The sequence below is a fragment of the Lentinus tigrinus genome, assembly GCF_003813185.1.
Source record: "Lentinus tigrinus ALCF2SS1-7 unplaced genomic scaffold L226scaffold_2, whole genome shotgun sequence".
Classification (NCBI taxonomy): domain Eukaryota; kingdom Fungi; phylum Basidiomycota; class Agaricomycetes; order Polyporales; family Polyporaceae; genus Lentinus; species Lentinus tigrinus.
The window spans coordinates 234666-255006 of record NW_027137911.1 but is presented as its reverse complement, the minus strand read 5'-3'; the positions used below and the strand labels follow the sequence as shown (position 1 = coordinate 255006).

Here is a 20341-nt window from a genome sequence, read left to right as displayed (position 1 = left end):
CGCGTTGTGTGTACGCTCGATCTCATCGTGTTCGCCATGCGGACGTCTAGACGTCCGTGTTACTCAACGTCAACGTCAATATATCGTACACGTCGTGGAGGTATGCAATCCGTACAACAAGAAAACAACAAAATCAATCAATGGGACGTCGAGCACCACCGCAGCGGCCCCGCTATACTCGAATGAGATCATACCATATCAAGACACACCGAGTCAGACCCCTCCTCTCTGCCTCGGGGCCTACAGGGCCCAGGTTACGCGATCCGCCCATCGCCGGGGAGGAGCCCATATTCCCGCAGGAAGTCGAGCGACTCGACTTTCCCGACGTTTTCGAGCTGGATACAATACTGCACCAGTCTGCCCTCCCTGACGTCCCTCCTGAACTGCGACACGTTCATGTCTGGGTTCCTGTCTTTGAGCTCAACGAAGAGTCTCTCCTTGTCCTATGCCATCGACCGCGACGCAATCTTAGCCGATGTGTGCTTGACAAGAATCGTCCTCACTCACCTCCCGCGGGAGCTTGCTCCACACTGATTCTATCGGCGCGTAGGTCAACTTGTGCTTCCCAAGGAAGAACCATCCAGCTCTAGAGGTCTGTAAAGGCGGTCATCAGCGTCCCAGGACGGAGGTGCTTGCGTTTACGTTTACACTCACATCAATGGGCGGGTAGAAAAACAGGTTGACTTCTCCAACATCCTTCAACCAGCGGCGCATCGTGCTCGGATCACCCCAGCCGATCAGGTAGGTGGCAGTCAGGCCTTCCAGGACCACGGGCCTATATACGAATGCAAGGTCGGCGTCGGTGTGGATACGGATGTCGTACCCTGCTTCATACTCCAAGCTGCCCAGATCGCGTCTCAGTGACTAGCGTCCCCTGAACTGGTACTCACACCACGCACCTACAGATCGAGTTGACCTATGAACGGAGTGTCGGTGAGTGTCCTGGACGCAATGGACTTGACCTCAGCACATCGACTTACCACATCCTCTTCAAGAACGAGATTATCGGACAAGATGTCGAAAGGGATCGGTCCGTGGAAGACGTCCGACGACGTCCCTGGACGCTTATCGAACTCAAGGTACCAGGAGAGGCGTTTCTTGCTAGTCGAGGTTGTTCGGGTTCTCGGGGAGTCGGCAGCGGTAGAGGCTGACGCATCAGTCTCTTGGGAGGAAGTACGAGCGGGATTCGTCTTCCTGCTGACACCATCTGTCCCGGCTGGCGGAGCACGGGCTACTGTGAGTGCAGTGTTCACGCTCGCAATGGAGCGTGCGGGTCGGACTGTCGATTCGTCGTCGGACTCGACAAGATTTTCGCGCGTAGGATGCTGGAGCTTCTTCGCGGGAACCAGAGTTACCTGTTTCCGCGCTGTTCGGGTCGCTTCTTCAGGAGGATCCTCAAGGTGGGCCTGACAGTAACACTTCACACATATATGTGTACAGGTGAACGAAGGGGTAACCATACACCACGCACCTCCCGATGACGCAGCAGGTCCTCAATGACCTTGCGCGCATTGTGGAGCTCCATCAATGCATCGTTTCGCTCTTGAATGACGTTGGCGAGCTCCGGAATCTTGGCCTCAAGAACCTGATGCAACTCCTCGTTCTCCTGCTCGAGCTGGCGGATCTCCAACGCACGCGAGAGGTTCTGAGCTTCGAGCTCCTCGACCTTGATTTGAAGAAGTCTCGTGCGCTCGTCGACGGCTTGCGTTACTTGGCGAAGCTGATGCTGGAACTTCCCCACACCTGTCATCAATACGGCAAGCTGGTAGCCACGAAAGCGTCCGATTAGCCACCGTACTGCGCCCACACCACCAAACTGACCACAAAGGGAGCACATACCTCGCCATGTAACACCTGGAGTTCGGATATAGGCGGCTCATTGGGAGCATCGGCGACAGCCATGGTGGTCAGGAGAGAGAGCAGCGCGAGCGTGCTTGCACAAAGACGTCAATATGGCAACCGAGGATTGATTGCGACGTCCGACGGGACGTCGCGGGTGACCTGAAGACGCAAGGGCCAAAACGGGCGGATTGGCTGCGAGTGCGGCGTGTCCAATGGCAGGTCCAGCGTCGTCCGAGGAGACTGCAGTAAATTACAGAGGGTCCCGCCATGTGCTAGTCACCGGCCTGCCTTCCAGCTTCTCCCGATTGAGGATGCCTGAGTCGGCAGCTGGGGTTTATTGATTACGTGCTTCTGGACCCAGGCCATGCCCTGGGTTCACATACGAAGGAGCGATGGTATCAGTGTCCTCTGCGAGTGGCCGAGGGATCCGCTATCCGATTGAGGACGGGCAGTGGGACTGGGACTGGGATGACTTTCTGAGCCAAACCCCCTTGCTGCCCAAGACGCTGCAGCGCGTCTCCACAGATTGAGCACGCCCACGTGGTCGCGACACTCCGCGCCAACCATCGCGGAAGCATCTCGCGCGGGCGGCCGTCCTATCGCCTCCCGCGGCCCGTTCCTCGTCCCCCTCGTCGCCCGCCGATAACCCAGCGCAGATCCTCTTCCACGACCAGAGCACCAGACGCGACAAAAGACACACGAACCCGCGATGTCTGCCCAACGCCTCCTCGTCGACATCCACACCCATGTCTACCTCCCGCGCTACGCTGCCTTCCTCCGGAGCCGCACCTCCGTCCCGCGTATCTTCACGCGCACCTCACCAGAGTCAGGCAAGCCAGAGGAACGTCTCCTCATCCTCGACGATGAGCCCAGCAGCGGACGCCCCATCGGATCACAGGTACCTCCCGCGCCGCTCGCGTTCTCCTGGCATCCTGAGCATCGCTGAAGCAGATCTCGCGCGCCGCGCGTAGTACTGGGACAGAGACGAGAAGCTCAAGTTCATGGACCGCCATGCTATTGACGTGTCCGTAGTGAGGTGCGTTCCACACCCCGTCTCTCATCGTACTTGCAAGAAGTGACCCTCCTGCGACGCGGCAGTTCTGCGAACCCATGGCTCGACTTCCTCCCCGCCCAGACCGCGCACACCCTCGCAGGCGAGCTCAACAATGACCTCGAGACGTACTGCTCGACTGGGCCCTCCCTTGCCCAGCAGAACCTCAAGCGGCTGTACGGTTTCGGCCTCCTTCCGCTGGTCCCAGGGGCGACTACCGACTCCCTCGTCTCGACCGTCGAGCAGATCGCGTCCCTCCCCCACCTCAAGGGCATCATCATGGGCTCGCGCGGTGTCGGCAAGGGGCTGGACGACGAAGCGCTTGAGCCGGTGTGGGCCGCACTCGAGAAGGCGGGCCTCGTCGTGTTTCTGCACCCGCACTACGGCGTAGACAAGAACGCGTGGGGCGAGAAGGAAAACGGACATGTGCTTCCACTCGCGCTCGGTTTCCCATTCGAGACGACTATCGTGAGTAGCAGTGCGCCATGTAACCTCTGAAAAAAATAGTCTAACCTCGCGCAGGCGACGACGCGGTTAATCCTCTCTGGGGTGTTCGACCGCTACCCTAACCTCCGTGTACTACTCGCCCACTCCGGAGGTGCCCTCCCCCAACTCTCATCCCGCCTCGCATCCTGCATCACGCACGACCCGCTCGTCGCCTCGCGCCTCAAGCACGACGCCCGCTACTACCTCGGCAAGCTCTACTTCGACGCCGTCGCATACGGCTCCGAAGAGCTGGGCTTCGTCAGCGACGCGATCGGCCGGGCAGAGAAGTACGCCAGTGCTGGCGCGTCCGCGGCGGCGTCGAGCGCAAAAGGCACCGACGGCACGGAGAAGCGGAGGGCAGGCGCGAAGCGGATGATGTTTGGGACGGACCACCCGTTCTTCCCGCCGCTGAGCGAGACGGGGAAGTGGAAGAGCGTGGTGGAGAACCTGGAGGCGATCGACGGGGTGTATGGGTGGGACGAGGCGGACAAGGATGCGGTGCGGGGAGGGAACGCGTTCACGCTCTTCAGCCTGGGGTCTTGAGAGTACTTGGTTGTCTGCCGGATAGGGCTACATTGTAGGTATGGTGAAAATGTACAAAATCCAGTGCTGTTCTACATTGCTTGCGTGCAACTTCTTACTCCTTGTATCCCTGACGATACCCCTACAGGTCCTTCGGCTTCTGGATCTTCAAGCTGAAGTCTATGTGCTGCACCGACTGGTGCACGGCGCTGGTGCTGATGATGTCGATTGCTGGAACGGTCGTTAGTTCTCATTGCACAATAAACCGGCTATGTGCGCGATACTCGATACTTACCGTTCAGTGCTCGCTCATGGATGTTGGCCTCGGTGACATTCCCGCTACTCTCGAACAGGAACTTGCGTTTCCCTGCCCACTTCTCCTTGAGGCGACTAGCAACGCCTACGAGCTCTGCGCCTTCCATGTTGTCCAGCATAACGATGTCCGCTCCTGCGTCGATCGCCTCGTCCGCCTCCTCTTCCGAGCCGACCTCAACCTCGAGCAGGAGACTGAATCCTCCGACCTTCCGAGCTTGTTGGACGGCCTTGGTGATGGAACCTGCAGTACATTGGGTGTATGAGCAGTTGCATGCCCAGGGCAAGTCCCCGTCCAAGAGCCGAGACACAGTCAAGTAGCCATCGTGCCGGTCATGGCAGCGTGCATCGTGACACAGGTCAGATAAAAGTAACAAAACAAGGTTGCATGAGCACGACAATCCTCATACAATTGCTAAAGAGACGCACCCGAAGACCATATGTGGTTATCCTTGAGCATGATCATGCTCGACAGGTCGTGCCGGTGCGGGTCGATCCCGCCCACGAGCATGCCGTACTTCTCCACAAGCCTGAAGCCCGGCGTCGTCTTGCGCGTGCCCGCGACGATGCCCTTGTACCCGCTCTCTCTCGCGAGGTCCTTGATCTTCTTCGATCTGTGCAAAGGGGCGAGTCCATGTCATGTTTGCCTTCTATGGGAGAAGCTGGGAGAGGGGGGAGACGTACTGTGTCGCGATGCCGCTGCAGCGTGCGAGGAGATTCAGCGCGACACGCTCGCCGAGGAGGAGGTGCCGCGCCTTCCCGCGGACGGTCGCGACGTGCTTGACGGGCTCGAACGTCGCGCCCTCCTTCAAGTGCCATTCAACCCTGCCGGGGAGCACATGTCAGTTCATCGCGTACACATCTCGCGCTCAACGTCTGGAGGACCGCCAAGGCAGACACCAAGCGGTCGGTCGGCGGGGAATGAGTAGGTACGGAGGAAGCGGGCGGTGTTTGAATGGGGTGGCTAGAACACGGAGGAGAAACACCTTGCGACAGGCATGGAAGACGACTTACTCGCAGCCTAGCTGGGTGAAGACCTCCTCGAAGAACGGCGCACCCGCGAGGACGGCAGTCTGCTTGCCCTTCCCTAGCAAGAACGCCTCACGCTGCACTTCGCCGACGACGAAGCCTCCGTAATCGAACGAAGGGGTGTCTTCCTGGAGCCATGTGGTGATCTGAGTCTTCCAGCTCGGCGGCAGCAGATGCGCGAAGTTATCGACCTCGTCCTGGGAGGCAGCCATGGTGATAGTCAAGGAGAAAGCGGCAGTAAGCTCTGCGCAATATTTCAGCGATAGTTGCAGAGCTCAGTAAGACGGCAAGGAATTCGAGGCAATGTCATCATCGCTGCCGCTCGTTCAACCGGGCCGGCGCCGCGGGCATACTTACTTAGCAGGGTCGCCAACTGTTTTTCGATGCAATTTCAAACTGTCCTCCACAGGCCAGTAGGATGAGACACTAGTATAGATTGTGATGCACGCTCGTGATACTCAACTATATAGTAACGAGCAGCGAGGCGACAGTCCAAATACCACAAACGAGGGGAGGGAACATCTACCCTAGAGTGCGGGATAGTCCAATCGTACGTAAACCATCGTTCGAGTCAGAGACAGACCAAGTTCGTAACAAGCCTACTGAGAGGAGAGATCGTCCACCGAACACCACCCGACACATTTTAGGCGAGGAACGCGCCAAGGAGAGCGAGACCGGCGAAGAGGCCAGCCTGCATGCCCATGGAAGCGGAAGCACCGTTGCTACCGGTGGGCGTAGTGGAGGTGTCGGAGGAGGTGGGGTTGAGGGCGTCGGTGGTGCTGCCAGTCGTAGCAACGGTAGCGGTGCTGCCCGTCGGAGTGACGGTCCTGGAGGACGATGTCGGGTCAGAAACCGAGGCAGTAGAGGTGATCAAAATCGGCGAGTACTCACAAAACGCTGCTGCCTTGGGTAACAGAGCCAGTCGTGGTTGCAGAGAGGCTGGAGGAGGCCTGCGAGATAGTGAACTGGTTGGACTGGGCGAGGATGGAGTTGAGGTTCTCGCTGTCCTGAACAAGGTTGACCTGGAAGCCAGAGCCAGCCTTCCAGCCCTCGCTGGGTGGGTTCACAGTCATCGACCCCTTGGTGCCATCAACGAGGGCGGCAAGGACCTGAGATGTGGGAGGGTACACGGCCTACCGCCCGCCAGACTGGTCAGTCCATACGCCCCGTACTCTCTGAACATGTCTCTCGTACCTGGTTGACAAGGACGATGGTGAAGTTGGCGCGGTCTGTGGAGACCTTGTCCCATGCGACGACGTTGGGGCCGGTGAGGGTCCAACCGGTCGCGTTGGTGGGCTGGGTGACCTGGTAGGCGAGGGCGGAGGCAGCGAAGGCGAGGAGGGTGGCGACGGAACGCATAGCTGTCGAGGAGCGAGGCGTGCTGGTGAGGGATGGAGTTAAAGGACAGGAGCGGGAAAGGAACGTGGAGGATGCGCGACGAAGCGTGCGGCAGAGGGGAAGGCTGTCTGTGACGGTTGGGAGACAAGGCGAGAAGCTGCCAGCCCAACGATGGCCTCCTCAGACCGCCCCCAGCCGCCACCCCATATCCGGTAGCAGTCCAGGCCCCGTCACTGCCACAAAACCCAATTTAATCGCGCTTGCCCTCGCTTGCCTCGGGCTCCAGCTCCGTCTCGGGAACAGGCGACAGTCCATGGTCACGCTCGCATTACATCGTCGCTGCAGAATTGACGTTCTGCATGTAACGCTCACTGTCTTGCACACCCATCGTCCTGGCAACCTGACTCAAGTCCACGGAAATGCACCGGTGTCAATTTTTCTGCATGTCACATACCGACGCCACGCCGTGCATTTCAGACAGCGGCACGTTCTTGGCCGTCCTGCTCTAACTTGCACAGAATACTCTCCGCATCCGCCCACAAGTCTGTCTGTCCCCATAGCCCTGTAATAGCCGTAATGATCATCCAGCACGACCGCTCGTCGATGAGCTCAGCTGCATCTCCGGCCTTTATCCCGTCTGCGGCTATGGAACGCCGCCGCGTTTCCGCCACGAGTCCCATACAGCCCCGAGCGAGCCCGCGCAGGAGGCTCGTCTCGTCTCCGGAGATCCAGTCGTCGACTCGGGACAGAAGCGAGAAGATCCAGCGTCCATGCGACTGCGTGATCTCGGTGTACGGGAGCCGTCCCTCCTCCAGGCGACGCTCTATCCAGTGTCCGAAGTACATCAACAGATGCAGGGCGTAACGCTGTGGATACAATCAGGTCTCAGTCGACATAGGGAGAAATCGGACGTACATGATCGATGTGCTGCATGAGTGCCGGTGTAGGTTCTCGAGGTAGGTACACGAGGGGTAGTATCTCACCGTCCTCCGCGTCCATGAGTTTTGGGTCGCTTGTTGATAGTTCTCCGGCCCGGGGGTCGGGAACCAGAGGTGAAGGTAGAGGTAGGTCCCTTGGGGTCGTAGAGGGTGTGGCGAAGGGCGGACCCGTGGGCGCCCTGGGCGACTCACTATGCACGTCCGAGACGTCATAGGGTAGAACAGCATCGTCGGGAGCTTCTTCCCTCACGGCCAATCCCTTTTTCATGTTTCGCTGTTGCCATCGCGTGGGTTTGGGCTGCTTAAGTTTCTTCGGCGGATTCCACTCACTCTCCGGCCGTCCCGCGAGGAACGCCCACCACAGGTCGCGCTCCTTCTTGTCCGGCATCACCTTCGAGCTATAATCAGGGATGTGAACGTGGATAGTGGGCTGGGTGGAATTCTGCAGTACAGCCGGGCGGGGCAGAGTAGCGTTAGTGCTCAACCTCCGTGTGCGTACGGAGGTGCAGCGTACCTTACGGAAGTTCTTGAACCGCCTCAAGAACGTTTCACGCCATTCTTCGGATGGGAGGATAGCTTTGTGTGACGGTCCCGAGTCCGCTCCTACCGCCAGTGCCTCAGCAGACGGAGCAGGCACATCCGGCAGCTCGTAGGGGTTGACTACTCGGGTGACATGGGGAAGGGACCGTGCATCGCGACTGTTTCAAAAGTCTTAGTGAATGGCACTTAAGGTTAGAACTAAATCACCCATACCGTACAGTGAAGAGGTACTGCATGCCATCCATTGGCACGCCGTCAAAGGTATCCGGGAGGTTTGCCACCGGGAGTACCTGGCGTCCCAGCATTGGCTCCTCATCGTCGGAGTCCTCTAATTCCTCTGCTTTTCGTTTGATCGCGTGCGACATGAGTTTGAGAATGAAAGGCCAAAAGGAGGAGTGCGGGTGAGATTACGAGTCGTGGATGCAGAGCAAGTTATGGGCGCCTGCAAGACACACCTTGCTTCCCACTTTCTTCTGGTTCGTCCTCTGGCTCGGAACTCAGACTAAGGGCGCACTCGCCCCTCTCACACTATTCACCATGGCGGACGTGGAGGAAGACAGCATGGATCTGGAGACGCTGCAAGCCCAAATCGATATGTCTATGGCATTCACACATGATCTGGTCTCGGGATGGATGAAGGCCTCTAAGGCCAAACTTCCCTCTTCCTCAAGCGCAAATGATGACCGAGAGCTAGAGGAGTATATGCGAAAGCCACCGAGGTAAGTGTTACATACTACTCTTCCTGGTATGCCATGAGTATCGTGCTCATACTCCCTCGCGTAGGTTAGGTGTCGGTGCGTCCGCGCCCGAGTCTACCGGCGTACTCAGCCGCGAGACGGCAAAGTTGCGTAACAAGCTGGTTGGCAACAGCAAAAAGCGTGCTAGAGAGGAGGAGGACGCCCTCGGTTCGAGCTCCGCCAATGCTGCCTCTCAACCGATCATCATCTCGGATGACGAGGAGGACAGTCGTGCGCGGGTGATCACCAAGAAGGCCAGGATAGACCCCTTCGCTCCAAAAACCAAAGAAAACAAGAAGAAGGGGAAAGCAGACTCTGTGCAGGCCCTCCCCTCGGCGCCTCCCGCTGCGTCCCCTTCCAAGAAAGCGGCGGCGCAGGAAGCGAGCACCACAGGCCCTCTTCCCCAAGATATTGCGTCCAAGGGAGCTGTCGTCGAAGATGGTGAGGGTCCCTCGACTCCGAAGAAGAAAAAGAAGAAAAAGAAGCACAAGGCGCACAGTGACGGTGCAGGGGACCCGCAGTCTATCGCATCCGCACCGCGAGAACCCGCCTCTATGCCCGTCTCTGGCAAGCACGGAACTGAGGCCTCCGCGGCACCCGGTGTCTCAGAACCTTCGTTGTCCGCGAAGCTCCCCATACCCGTCAGTACGAAGGCACCGTCTCCAAGTATGTCTCCCTGCATCACATCGTAGCCGTACTGTTGACAGAACGCTTTCTCACCTCAGAGCTCGCACTAAATGATGCACCGAGTTCCCAACCACAAAATCCAGCAACCCCTGTACGGCCGCCTTCAGCCGCACCGCAGTCTTCACCTCTGCGTCTCGATCCCTTTGGGAAGCCGTTATTGAACTTATCCGGACCACCTCCTGTGGCTGACGAGGAGCAGTCTGCGTCGCCGAAGAAGAAGCGCAAGAGAAAGAAGAAGAAAAAGCAGGCAGTCTCGGCGCCGGACGTTGCTGCCAACCCGGTCGAGCCAGATGGGCAGGATGAGGATGAGGATGAGTAGCAGTTGGTGTTGACTTCGGCGATGGTGTGTGCACGTCGATGCCTGCGAATGGTGACATAGTCGCTCATGGTGCATGTCCTCCTCTGTTGTGCGCAGCTTATTCACAGCCCATATATTGGTTATCTCACATCCTCTATAGCAATACCTCCGTTGCGTAACGGCAATTTCGCATCCACCGCCCTAATGGGTAACACATGCATACCTGGATTCTGGTTGCAGAACGGAACTACAGTACGTGTACATACAACAGCTCCATGCCAATAGAGAATTCCGACGAATCGGTCGTGCCATCGTAAAAGAACATAATTTCGTGATGCCTGCACCTCCATCGAAGTCTCACCTGCGCCACCAACGGTTCTTGTTGACGGCGCAGTCAATTTTGACGGCAAGAGCCTCATCCCTCCGCTGCCGCTTTCGCCTCCGCCTCTCCCGCCGCCTCTCCTTCGCAACCCTCTCCCGGTGGTGCAACGCAGCCGCCTTGCGCTCCACATCGCCGGAGATCTGAGCCATCAAGAGCGAGAAGCAGCCATGATGGTGCGGCCTGACACGGTGGTCAAAGCGAAGCCAGTGGCCGTGATGCCGCTCGCCATAGTACGCGTCCGTCGCATACCGACGGCGACCACGGTCATCGACGACGACAGCCTCGTGCCGTCTGCGGCTTCGGTGACGGTGGTGGTCGCGTCCATCGTGTTCGTCGTGGTGGTCATGATGGTGATGGTGTGAGTGGCTGCTGCGATTGCGTCCGGGGATGAACCAGAAGAGCCCGCCCCCGCGCGTGCGACGGAACTCCTCGGGGTGCTCCCTCTTGTAGATGCGCAGCGCGCGGGCTTCCTCCATCTCGCGGATGCCGGCGTGACGGGTGTGTTTGTTGCGAAGGATGGTGCCGCGGAGCTTCGTGACCCAGCCGTGGATGGTAGACACCTTGTGCCGATGGTGGCCGTGACCGCCCTGCCATTCACATAGAGGTCTGAGCCTAATTGCCAGTACTCAAGAGCACAAGTGCACGCACCGAATCCCATTCTACTACTGTTGGCATGTTTACGGTGTGTTCAGGTGGGCGCAGAGAGGATGTGGTATTGCATGAACGGGTATCTTGGCAGGCAGCCTGAGGTCCTGGGAGTGGAAGCCGCGTTCCAGTTTGTTCACCGCGATCGGTTGTTTGTACACGCGCGCGTCACGCCGCACGTGAGTTTGGGTTACGCGCGTCAACCGAGAGTCTACTTGACACTGACAGGCTTGAGCTTCTCTGGAGCAAACCTCGAGTAACGTAAGTATAAATGAGCGCATAGCCCGACACGGAGAGCTCACATCACGCTGGCGTGTCTTGACTGGGAGTTTGAGGACAACAGAGAATGCCGCTAAAGAGCCTCTTCATCCGAGTCGGCTAATGACATACTGGAATGTCAGCCAGTATGTAGTAAGACACAGTAGGGTCGTATGGGCGTGTGGTTGACAACTAGCGCATGCATGCTGACGCGCTGACGTCGTCTCCACCTTCACATCTATCCGGTGCGTCCCTTCTCTCTTCTCCTGTCGGATGGAGGCATGCCGAGATCACTCTATTGCTAGGGCAGATGATACAGGCTGATACGGTGGCTCACGGTTCTTCGACCCCAAGAAAGTCTTTTTCAAGCGTTTCTTGCCGTCACTGAGGTGGTCCTCAACGCACAAGCCCATGGTTAACACGGTACAGTACTCAAGATGCCGTCCTGAATCGGTGATCATGCCTTCGACCAGTCGCGGCCCACATATTTGCGACATTTGTGGCGTCTTGTATTATCGAAGCTCGTGTCGCCGACTGGCCGTCACTCGCGATTGCAAGACGGCTGAACGGGACAGGCACGATGGCTGTGGGTTTCTGCCTTAAGGCGGCAAGCCAGCGTCTGACATACGGCCATGTTTGGCAGGCACCGCCGTGCCTGGGCCGCTCTCGCGCCCAACGACCCGCGGCTAGGTCGACCGCCTCCTCGTTCTCGACTCTCTTGACTGACCTCCGCGCTGCGGGGTTGCCATCCTCGCCGACAATTTGACCCTGTATCTTCCGAACAACGCTCGTGCTCGAGGCCCTTCTTAAAGACCCCATACGCAAACTCGCTCAGACGCTATCCGGGTTTTCTCGTCTGGCCTAATACCAGGCAGGAGATTCATTCCTCAGTGATCTCTCCCCATCTACCGAGTCCATCATTACCCCGCGCCCCACTCTCGACATGGAAAAGCAGTTCGCGTCGCTCAACCTCGATACCACGGACCCGCTCGTGTGCCCCTTCTCCGGCAGCAGGGCCAGCACCAAGTCGTCCTCGCGGTCAACTGAGTCGCATTCCCCTACCGAGACCGAAAACTCGCAGACGCCTCTCCACTCCTCGTCATCTCACACCGAGTACGACACCCATCAATGTCCCATATTCACACAGGAGGTCGACCCTCTCCTAATCAAGACGTCGCTGGAGGATCGTATCGCCTACCTCACCGACTTCCTCAACTTCACCTCTCGCGACGCTGAGATCATCAGTAAGATTGCGCCTTCTGTGCACGACGTCATCCCATCGCTCGTAGATGGGATGTACGCGAAGCTCTTCGAGTTCGATATCACGAAGAAGGTCTTTATGACGAGGAATCAGGTACGTGTTCTCGCCATCCTGTGCATCATCCACACACACCGACTCCTCGGAACGTTACAGGGCTTTGATGGACCCCTTCCCCAGACGCTGGAGGAGCTTACACTGGACAGTGCCCAAATCGTCTTCCGGAAGGTACGTTCGCAGTGTGCAGTGACGTTCGGACCGGGACTGATCTGTGTTCCAGGTGTTCATGAAGGCATGGGCGCGTCGGGTGCTTACGGCAGACTACTCGACCGGGAAGACCTGGGCGTACATGGATAAGGTCGGGATCATGCACACGGGTGCTTCGCCGTTTAAGCACCAGCGCACGATGGGCATCGCACCCCTGAACGTACCATGTGAGTCTTAGGCAACTTCCGGGTACCTGTGTCGTGGGCTGACGTGCGTTCAAGATCGTGACATTGCCTTGACGCTTGGCTGGATCCAAACGGTGTTACACACGGCTATTCTTCAACTTCCGGAGAGTACTTGCCCTGTTTCCGAGAAGGTCGAGGCTGTTTCCGCCATCAACAAGGTACGTCTATTTGCTATTTGCTTGATCAATTATGTTCCTGACATGTCCGCAGGTTCTTTGGATTCAAAATGACCTCTTCTCTCGCCACTACATCGGAGACTAGGTGGCCGCCTATACCACGCATGGCATCACGCCTTAATTCACGAAGTGAGTCGGTGGTCTTTCGCTGTGCCAACTTGCGTTGTATCTCATACATGTTCACTTGTAGCCGGGACGACAATACACTAATTGGCTGCATCTACAACACAAGACTGTACTACAAACTACAAGTAGCTTATACGCGACCACAGTGGCGTCATGTACTGAGCATATTTATCGCTATACCAGCAGCACTGCACTTGCTGTTCCTGTGTCAGTCCAGCATGAGTCTATTGCGCAGACACTGCAAGCACGGGTCCCTGCTGCACCAGATTATAGGCGGTGCATAGTGGCGAGCGTAGTTAACCTATCGTCCAGCTATCATCCAAAAACGTCACGTGTTGGGCCATAGGCAGCGTATAGGCGGTCGACAGGTTTCCTTTGTGCACCAGCGCTTGCCCTTGTCCTCGCCTATCGCCTGGTGCAAAAGGGACATGCGCTTGCAGTGAGACTGCGGGCAAGCATCTGGACGCGCAGTCACCCTGATCCTATTGCCTGTTTGTGATACTCACCTATCAAGAGGTGTCTCTTAGCACTCTCGTAGAGTCTGAAACTGCTTTCCGGGCGTGTCCCACAAAGTAAGTCCCGCTTGTCGCTCTGCACTCGTTGGTCTCCCGGTTTCCAGTGACAAATAGACGAGGGCCTATGCACCCGGAGCTATGGGAGAATTCCGAGAGAGCCACATGCTACTCGTCTCTGTATCTCCCCACACTCTACAGTGACGGCAAGGCTGCGAAAGATCTGCATACAAGCAACAGAACGGCGTCAAGGTATCCGGCAGACGTGGCTCCGGAGTGTACGGTCCAACTCTTACCATATATGGTAACTAGGTTCGAGAAGTCACCGCCTTTCCATACAGCCTCTACCTCGAGGACTCGCTTCATTCCCTATCCACCTTAATGCAATGCTAGGTGGTGGAATGGCCAGACAATTGGACAAGCGGAGGCGAATATCTTCCGCGTGTATGGCGAGGATGCATCTCACCTTGACTCATCCCGGTCAGCTCAGGGCGAGAGTTTCAGACACGAGGCAGACCAATTAACGCTTCGGAGAAGTACGAAGAGCTGAAGCGATATCTTGCGACGCAGCTCGTATCCATGCCAGTGGTGTCATAGACGTACCGTGGAGACATATCGCCGGTGCTTGAGAAAGGTCGGAGCTGAGGCACGTCTCAGCGCGAGGGAGTGCACAAAACAAGCGACATATGGATGGGAGGAGCATCAAATTCGGTCCTAATAAATCAAGCATGATAGTCATCCTGAAATAATCCCGAGATGCTACTACGCCTGCGCAGATATTGAGCGAGTCCCCGAGATCCAGGATCGCGTGGAGATTTGGCAGATTGTGACAGGAAGCAGGGCGGCTTCGTGCCTAGTGTCCAAGAACGGCAGAATAATCGCGCGCGGAGAAGTATAACTGTGATGGATCTAGTTGCGCTCGATCACTCGTATTTCTTGATGCCAGACTTCTCCGGAGATATAATGTGCGGGTTGTGTATCGCCTGAGGCAAATGACGGTGCACGATGCAGGTAGCTTGCGGCTGAGGATATGTCGAGGAGGAGTCTTGAGAACAACTGCCGGTAGAGGCGAGACACAGCAAGGCTACAGCTTCAGAGAGTTATGGACGAGCGGACAGCGGCGGGATGGCAGAACTGGCAGAGCAATGACGTTGACGGTCAAGCTCAGACGACACGTGGGGCGCTTCGGGAGTACGCGCTCACGTGCGCCTCATCGGCGCCGTCGAGTAGTATATTCCTGTGCAAGTGTACCGCCCTGCACTCAGCAACTGCCATGACGCCGTTGTGCATCCGGCCATCCACTTCACCGCGAATGAGCCTTGTCGCTGTACCCGGCGGGAGCACAGCGCGACCGCCGGAGGGCGGAGGCTACATAACCCAGCATGTGCCGACGGTCATTCTCCAGTCCGGCAGCGCGACAAGAAGCACTCGCCCAGCGCGACAGGTAACCCACGAGCAGCACTTGGACAAGGATGGTTTGGAGGAATATCAACGCAATCATAGACGGCAAGCTCTATTTGGGCACGTATGTGGTCCATGCACTGGTTTCCACTGACAGTTCTTCTCTAATGGAACTCCCACCTTTTCCTCGCAGGATCGACGCTGCCATTTCTCCTAGGACGCTCGCAGATAGACGTATCACGCACATTGTCTCTGTTGGCTCCGAGCCCATCCCGGCGGACAACCCCGCTTCTGGCATCCGCCACCTCCGCATCCGCGTCGAGGACGTCGACTATGCCGACTTACTCATCCACCTGCCTGTAGCCTGCCGCTTCATTCACGAGGCTATCAACGCAGGAGGAACTGTGCTCGTGCATTGCGTCCAAGGCCTGTCTCGCAGTGCCACCGTCGTTGCTGCATATCGTGAGTACTGCTCCATTCTGGGGGATCAACGCTTTAGAGCTGATCCTGACTTTCCTCTAGTTATGTACTCCCGGCGCATTGAGGCTAGCGAGGCTATGGAGATCGTCCGCAGAGGTATTTACATCGGCCTTTTGTTATGATGTTGTGTCTAACGCCTTGATAGCGCGCGAGCAAGTCTGGATCATCCCTGGCTTCCAGGTATGCAATCACGTCGATGGTGAATATCGCTTGCCTCACAGATATTACAGGAGCAGCTGGTCCTCTTCGGCCTCTGTCAATACAACCCGTCGCCGAGCGAAGGCATATACATCAAATGGCGCCAGAAGATCGACCGTTACCTCCAGCAACATGGCCAAGGCAGTTCCCGTCGCTGAATCCTATCCTACTGCAGTATCAACTAATATCTGAATAACGTGACTTGGCACTCCTAGATGGATGCATCTCGCGTCCCACTACCCTAGACGTCTACACCGACATTGCTTCCATTATCTATGTTCAAATCTTTCTCTGTCTTCTTACCGTCCTCGCCGCTCGTTCTGTTGTCTGTTGTAACACCATCTTGCGGTAGTTAGTCCAAGTTGTATCCTACTATATCTCCTAGTCTCTCCCGCTTTGCAATCCACTCATTTCTTGACCCAACGATTCGGTACTCACACTGACCGGGTAAACGTTCGTGATTATAATAGAACTCGCGTGGCCGGCTCCACCGTGTCAAACAGAGCGCGCGTCGGTGGCTGAGAGCGGCCATGCTCTCTTCGCGCGGGACATGTTCGTTTCACCCCTACTGGCCATACCCTCTAAGTTATCTCACATACCTAGTTTCGTCACTCTTTATCACGACAACGCTTCTTCGCAATGCCAGTTACGACCGCTTCTGCTGCCATTCATATAACCCCTGGTGCGGCGTCTCTCTGTGGAAACTAAGCCGTTTTGACCATACGCTCTCGTTCAGTCGTCATCAAGACCTTCTTCAAACATTCCAAGCGCAAAGGCATCAAGCTTAAGGATGGAGATAAGTCAGAGCAAGCTTTGGACGACCTCTTCTATGACCAGTACGTGTCCATGTCCTTTCCGGAGCCGTGCAAAGTGTGAAATACCATCCCAGGGCCTTCCATATCGTCAAAGCATTCATAGAACTCGGGACGAAGAACACTGTCGAGTCTTTACAAGCCTTGTATGTGACATCCGCTTCAGTCATTCGCGGCGGACTGACGTTTCGTTCCAGCACGAACACCCATGTCCCTGCACCTTATTGGTGCGCGGTTGTGCCCGTGAAGATCCCCCTGGCATCATGCAACCAGGCGGCGGATGCTTTGATAGAATGGTTTGGTCCCGAGGAGCTGAAGCGCGTCGTTGGTGGCGAACGGTGGTGGCAAATCCGTGGACTTGACTGGATTGACGCCGAATGGGTCACGGAGAAGGAATACCTTGACGATCGTTCGTTCGCAGAAGAGGACCACTACACGGAGGAAGAGAAGACTACCTTGCGTATGGAGCACTTGGACAGAGTGATGGTATGCCAGCTATTCGACAGTACATCCTCATTGCTGACACGGAGCGGTAGCTTTATGTGCACGGAGGTTGGTCATGGCTTAGCTGCATGATGACGCAAGTAACGCGAACTGAGTTGAGTTCTCCGCAGGTGCATACTTCTGGGGGTCCATCAGTATGTTTTGTTCTTCTCATGCGAAGATGCTGGCTACTTACACAGCGCAGATACTCACCGGTACCAGATCATACGCTATGGTATGTGCCACATGACGTCAGGGCTCCAATTGCCCGCTCACACTGCCACCTCTTCATAGCTAGGAAAATGCGGGGACGAGCGTTCGCTGTAAATTATCGGTGAGTTGCGCCCATGCCATGTGGACCGCATTTGCCTTCTGATCGCCGACTGGCTACAGGAAGGCACCGCAATACCCCTGGCCTTGCCCTCTCCAGGATGTCCTGGCTGCCTGTAAGTACTCCGCCGCACATCCTCGTCATTAAAACCTCTCACGCAACACGTCCAGATTTCTATCTGACATCGCCGCCTCCCGGCTCCGTTCACAAGCCCGTCCCTCCTTCCAAGATGGTGTTCGCCGGAGATTCGGCAGGGGCTGCACTATGCCTCACAGCGCTTACCGTACTGCGAGATTTGGGACTTCCTCAACCTGCCGGGGCCATTCTGATCAGTCCATGGGTCGACCTGACGCATAGCTTCCCCAGTGTGCTGACCAACACTGCCACGGTACGTAGGCGCGTCTCGCATTTCACTAAGGTCTTGCTCATATGCTGCCTTCTAGGACATCATCCCTCCTCATGGGTTCATTCACAAACCATCACCGCTCTGGCCTGTGCATGTGAAGCCGGAGGGTGGCTATACGCGCGTTGTTCCTACGCAGACTAACCCTCCGCCTCAACCTGGACATGCTGACAAGCTCAAGCCAGACGCTGGCGAAGTGGCTGACCAAATCAACCAGCGACTGAGACAGACCTTTGAACGCGGGGAGGAAGTGCATTCTGCTGACCTGAAGGACTTTCCGGATGGCGCTCCTCCGCAACGTGAGATGCAAGAACAGGACTGCGTGGATGCTGAGAATGCTGCGACTCTGACCGATACTCCGGAACCAAGTCAAGACCTAGACACTGATGCCGCATTCGAGTTTTGGGAGCCGAAGCCTCCGAAGGTCCTCATGCAAGACCCGAATACTACACCGCTGGAACTACGCGCGCAGATCCAGCTGTATGCTACCACAGAGTACGTCTCATGCATATAAGCCGACTTAAATCATCGGCGTCTGACTTCGTCAATCAGGCAACTGTCGCATCCTCTTGTCTCGCCGATCTTGCAGTCATCTCTAGGGAATCTCTGCCCTCTCTATATTCTCGCAGGAAACGGAGAGTGTCTCCGGGACGAGATTGTATACATGGCTCACAAGGCGGCACATCCCAAGGAGTATCCAACTCGGAATGGGGTCCTTCGTGAAGGGCATCGGCAGAAGGAAAATGCTGAAAAGTTCCAGACCCCTACGAAGGTAGGACTGCCATTCATGTCTAACACAGTTCCTCTTGAACATGCATCTCTCTTCAGGTTCACCTACAGGTCTTCGATGGTAAGCAAACACTCGTTCTGTGAGGGTGATTTGCTGATGTAAGATTGCTCCGTACAGACATGTGCCACGTATTGACTGTGTTCACTTTTACTGAGCCCGTGCGTCACGTATTGGAACGCCTCCTGCGTACCACTCACCTCGTCACAGGCGAAATACGCGTATCGTGCGATAGCGCAGTTCGTCAAGCATGTCGTCGACAACCCTGGAGCGCACCTGGAGCGGAATCCCTTCCCAGAATTTCACAGGCCTCCATCTCAAATATCCGACACCGAACCTGTCCATAAGCGCGACCGGCATCGATCTCCTTCGGAGAAGACTCCTGATACTGCAAAGCCTCTCCTGAGTTCAACTCAGTCCGAGATCGATAAGTACCGTTCCAACGAGCAGGAGGCAGAGCAGGAGGTTAAGCACGGCCAGGCTGAAAGGTTACCGGAGCAACCCGAGACACTTCCTTTCGAGACTAGCGGTGAGGTGTGTACCCGTCGCAGCGCTGTCGTGCCATTTACTTGTACTCAATATCTTCCAGGACATCCCTGCTGTGCTCATGGTCAGGGAGCGCGTGGACGCACTGGGCAACGTTCGCCCAATGGAGCCTGCCGAGGAGATAGAGGCACTCCGTGTCCCGCCGCAGGAGATCGGAGTCATCAAGGAACTTCCCGTTCGCCGCTGGCAGGAGGGGCAAGAGAAGTGGGACAGGAAGTACAAGCGCACCGCTGACAATGTCATCCGCAAGCGGAAGCGGTATGAGGCGAAAGCGCAGCGCTTGCTTGACCACGCCCGGGAGCAAGGTCTGATTCACGGGGAGTTAACGACTCAGACGTCCAGGGCGTCTGTCTCAGACCGGGCTTCTTCTTTGTCTGCCGGAGAGATTCAGCCTCAGAGACGTTGGGGTATGCTCTTCATCTCAATCACGGTCGACTGATGTACTCAAAACGCGGAACTATAGGACTGCTTGACCTTACAGACGAGCGACCCCCTCCCAGCGCTATTGCAGGAAGGAAGGATACTGTGAGCACGATAGATCTCTATGTTTTTATTCTGGCATACTGACCTGTTCTCAGGCTGAAGCGGTTGCACTGCTGAAGAAGACCCTCTACCATAGTGCACCCGTTACACACCGCCGTGTTCCCAAGCTCAAGACATCTGACGCCGTTCGAGCCGTGTTCGATCCTCGCGACCATCCTCTTAAGCCTCCTCAGCAGTCGGTGTCGGAGCAGCAAGTGCACGCGCAGTTCATTCCTGTGCATGGTCTGCGCATGTGGCAATCCTTGATCGAGTAAGTTTCGAGGTCATGGAGCATCGCATTCTACTGACACTGCTCCGCTCAGACTATTCATGCGAAAAAGCTCGAAGAAGGTCGACGAGAAGATGGAGGTCGGTAAGAAGCATGCAATCTCAACCTTGCGGTCAACAAGGGAGAAATTCAGCTCTACCGAAGCTTCCTCATCCGGACAACCGTCCACCACTTCGCCGACGGACGAGTGAAGAGAAGACGCTCTCGGCCATTAGAGGCACCTCTGTTGAATTCTTCCATTCTGCACGGACTATACACGATCACTCTACAGCTAGATACCCTTAAAGCATCATACACGGACATGTCCAGCATATATCACACAGGTTCTCGACCATGTAAACATCGCGCCCATACTACATCTGCCTAGCCTACCTCGTCCACATAATTACACGTAGCGAACATGTACAATAGGATTCTTATGGTTCCCGGCCTCGCCTCGAGAGTCTGTTACGCACCCGAGCGATGGATTTTGTCAGTTTCAACGCCGTCTGTGCATGGCG

At 56.5% G+C, this 20341-nt stretch overlaps 10 protein-coding genes across 10 annotated transcripts; 5 read left to right on the top strand and 5 right to left on the bottom strand.

Moving 5' to 3' along the window:
- Positions 1 to 12: 12 nt before the first annotated feature.
- Positions 13 to 2301, bottom strand: L226DRAFT_529165 (uncharacterized protein). Its single transcript, XM_067679544.1, has 7 exons — positions 1840 to 2301; positions 1472 to 1762; positions 981 to 1418; positions 900 to 916; positions 655 to 841; positions 508 to 594; positions 13 to 443 (listed from the first exon to the last, which is right to left on the bottom strand). Exons 1-7 carry the CDS (start codon positions 1900 to 1902, stop codon positions 255 to 257), a joined length of 1272 nt encoding a protein of 423 aa, XP_067541275.1. The 5' UTR covers positions 1903 to 2301; the 3' UTR covers positions 13 to 254.
- On the top strand, positions 2293 to 4056 carry L226DRAFT_498349 (amidohydrolase 2). Its single transcript, XM_067677660.1, has 4 exons — positions 2293 to 2740; positions 2814 to 2878; positions 2941 to 3361; positions 3416 to 4056. Exons 1-4 carry the CDS (start codon positions 2552 to 2554, stop codon positions 3920 to 3922), a joined length of 1182 nt encoding a protein of 393 aa, XP_067541274.1. The 5' UTR covers positions 2293 to 2551; the 3' UTR covers positions 3923 to 4056.
- On the bottom strand, positions 4044 to 5454 carry L226DRAFT_452747 (nicotinate-nucleotide diphosphorylase; the record flags this gene model as incomplete). The annotated part of the gene is made up of 5 exons (XM_067675087.1): positions 4044 to 4132; positions 4197 to 4457; positions 4643 to 4827; positions 4898 to 5038; positions 5228 to 5454. The coding sequence occupies 5 exons, from the start codon at positions 5452 to 5454 to the stop codon at positions 4044 to 4046; spliced, it is 903 nt and encodes a 300-aa protein (XP_067541273.1).
- A 431-nt stretch (positions 5455 to 5885) lies between these two features.
- On the bottom strand, positions 5886 to 6601 carry L226DRAFT_565548 (uncharacterized protein; the record flags this gene model as incomplete). Its single annotated transcript, XM_067683811.1, has 3 exons — positions 5886 to 6069; positions 6134 to 6375; positions 6437 to 6601. 3 exons carry the CDS (start codon positions 6599 to 6601, stop codon positions 5886 to 5888), a joined length of 591 nt encoding a protein of 196 aa, XP_067541272.1.
- Positions 6602 to 7053: 452 nt separating this feature from the next.
- On the bottom strand, positions 7054 to 8423 carry L226DRAFT_452149 (uncharacterized protein; the record flags this gene model as incomplete). Its single annotated transcript, XM_067675044.1, has 4 exons — positions 7054 to 7446; positions 7496 to 7960; positions 8033 to 8216; positions 8272 to 8423. The coding sequence occupies 4 exons, from the start codon at positions 8421 to 8423 to the stop codon at positions 7054 to 7056; spliced, it is 1194 nt and encodes a 397-aa protein (XP_067541271.1).
- A 172-nt stretch (positions 8424 to 8595) lies between these two features.
- L226DRAFT_565546 (uncharacterized protein) lies at positions 8596 to 9801 on the top strand (the record flags this gene model as incomplete). The annotated part of the gene is made up of 3 exons (XM_067683810.1): positions 8596 to 8777; positions 8842 to 9461; positions 9521 to 9801. The coding sequence occupies 3 exons, from the start codon at positions 8596 to 8598 to the stop codon at positions 9799 to 9801; spliced, it is 1083 nt and encodes a 360-aa protein (XP_067541270.1).
- Positions 9802 to 10137: 336 nt separating this feature from the next.
- Positions 10138 to 10837, bottom strand: L226DRAFT_565545 (uncharacterized protein; the record flags this gene model as incomplete). The annotated part of the gene is made up of 2 exons (XM_067683809.1): positions 10138 to 10749; positions 10811 to 10837. The coding sequence occupies 2 exons, from the start codon at positions 10835 to 10837 to the stop codon at positions 10138 to 10140; spliced, it is 639 nt and encodes a 212-aa protein (XP_067541269.1).
- A 1171-nt stretch (positions 10838 to 12008) lies between these two features.
- L226DRAFT_453043 (uncharacterized protein) lies at positions 12009 to 13036 on the top strand (the record flags this gene model as incomplete). The annotated part of the gene is made up of 6 exons (XM_067675107.1): positions 12009 to 12056; positions 12114 to 12419; positions 12480 to 12551; positions 12604 to 12757; positions 12812 to 12933; positions 12986 to 13036. 6 exons carry the CDS (start codon positions 12009 to 12011, stop codon positions 13034 to 13036), a joined length of 753 nt encoding a protein of 250 aa, XP_067541268.1.
- A 1830-nt stretch (positions 13037 to 14866) lies between these two features.
- L226DRAFT_529154 (phosphatases II) lies at positions 14867 to 16315 on the top strand. The gene is made up of 5 exons (XM_067679543.1): positions 14867 to 15114; positions 15184 to 15452; positions 15513 to 15566; positions 15616 to 15650; positions 15701 to 16315. Exons 1-5 carry the CDS (start codon positions 15062 to 15064, stop codon positions 15824 to 15826), a joined length of 537 nt encoding a protein of 178 aa, XP_067541267.1. The 5' UTR covers positions 14867 to 15061; the 3' UTR covers positions 15827 to 16315.
- On the top strand, positions 16201 to 20327 carry L226DRAFT_529152 (alpha/beta-hydrolase). The gene is made up of 19 exons (XM_067679542.1): positions 16201 to 16350; positions 16405 to 16504; positions 16558 to 16626; positions 16678 to 16966; positions 17017 to 17032; positions 17095 to 17118; positions 17169 to 17198; positions 17258 to 17297; positions 17357 to 17409; positions 17465 to 17682; positions 17738 to 18192; positions 18250 to 18469; positions 18526 to 18547; positions 18605 to 18645; positions 18695 to 19018; positions 19074 to 19437; positions 19494 to 19555; positions 19609 to 19823; positions 19876 to 20327. Exons 1-19 carry the CDS (start codon positions 16308 to 16310, stop codon positions 20030 to 20032), a joined length of 2742 nt encoding a protein of 913 aa, XP_067541266.1. The 5' UTR covers positions 16201 to 16307; the 3' UTR covers positions 20033 to 20327.
- The last annotated feature ends 14 nt before the right edge of the window (positions 20328 to 20341 follow it).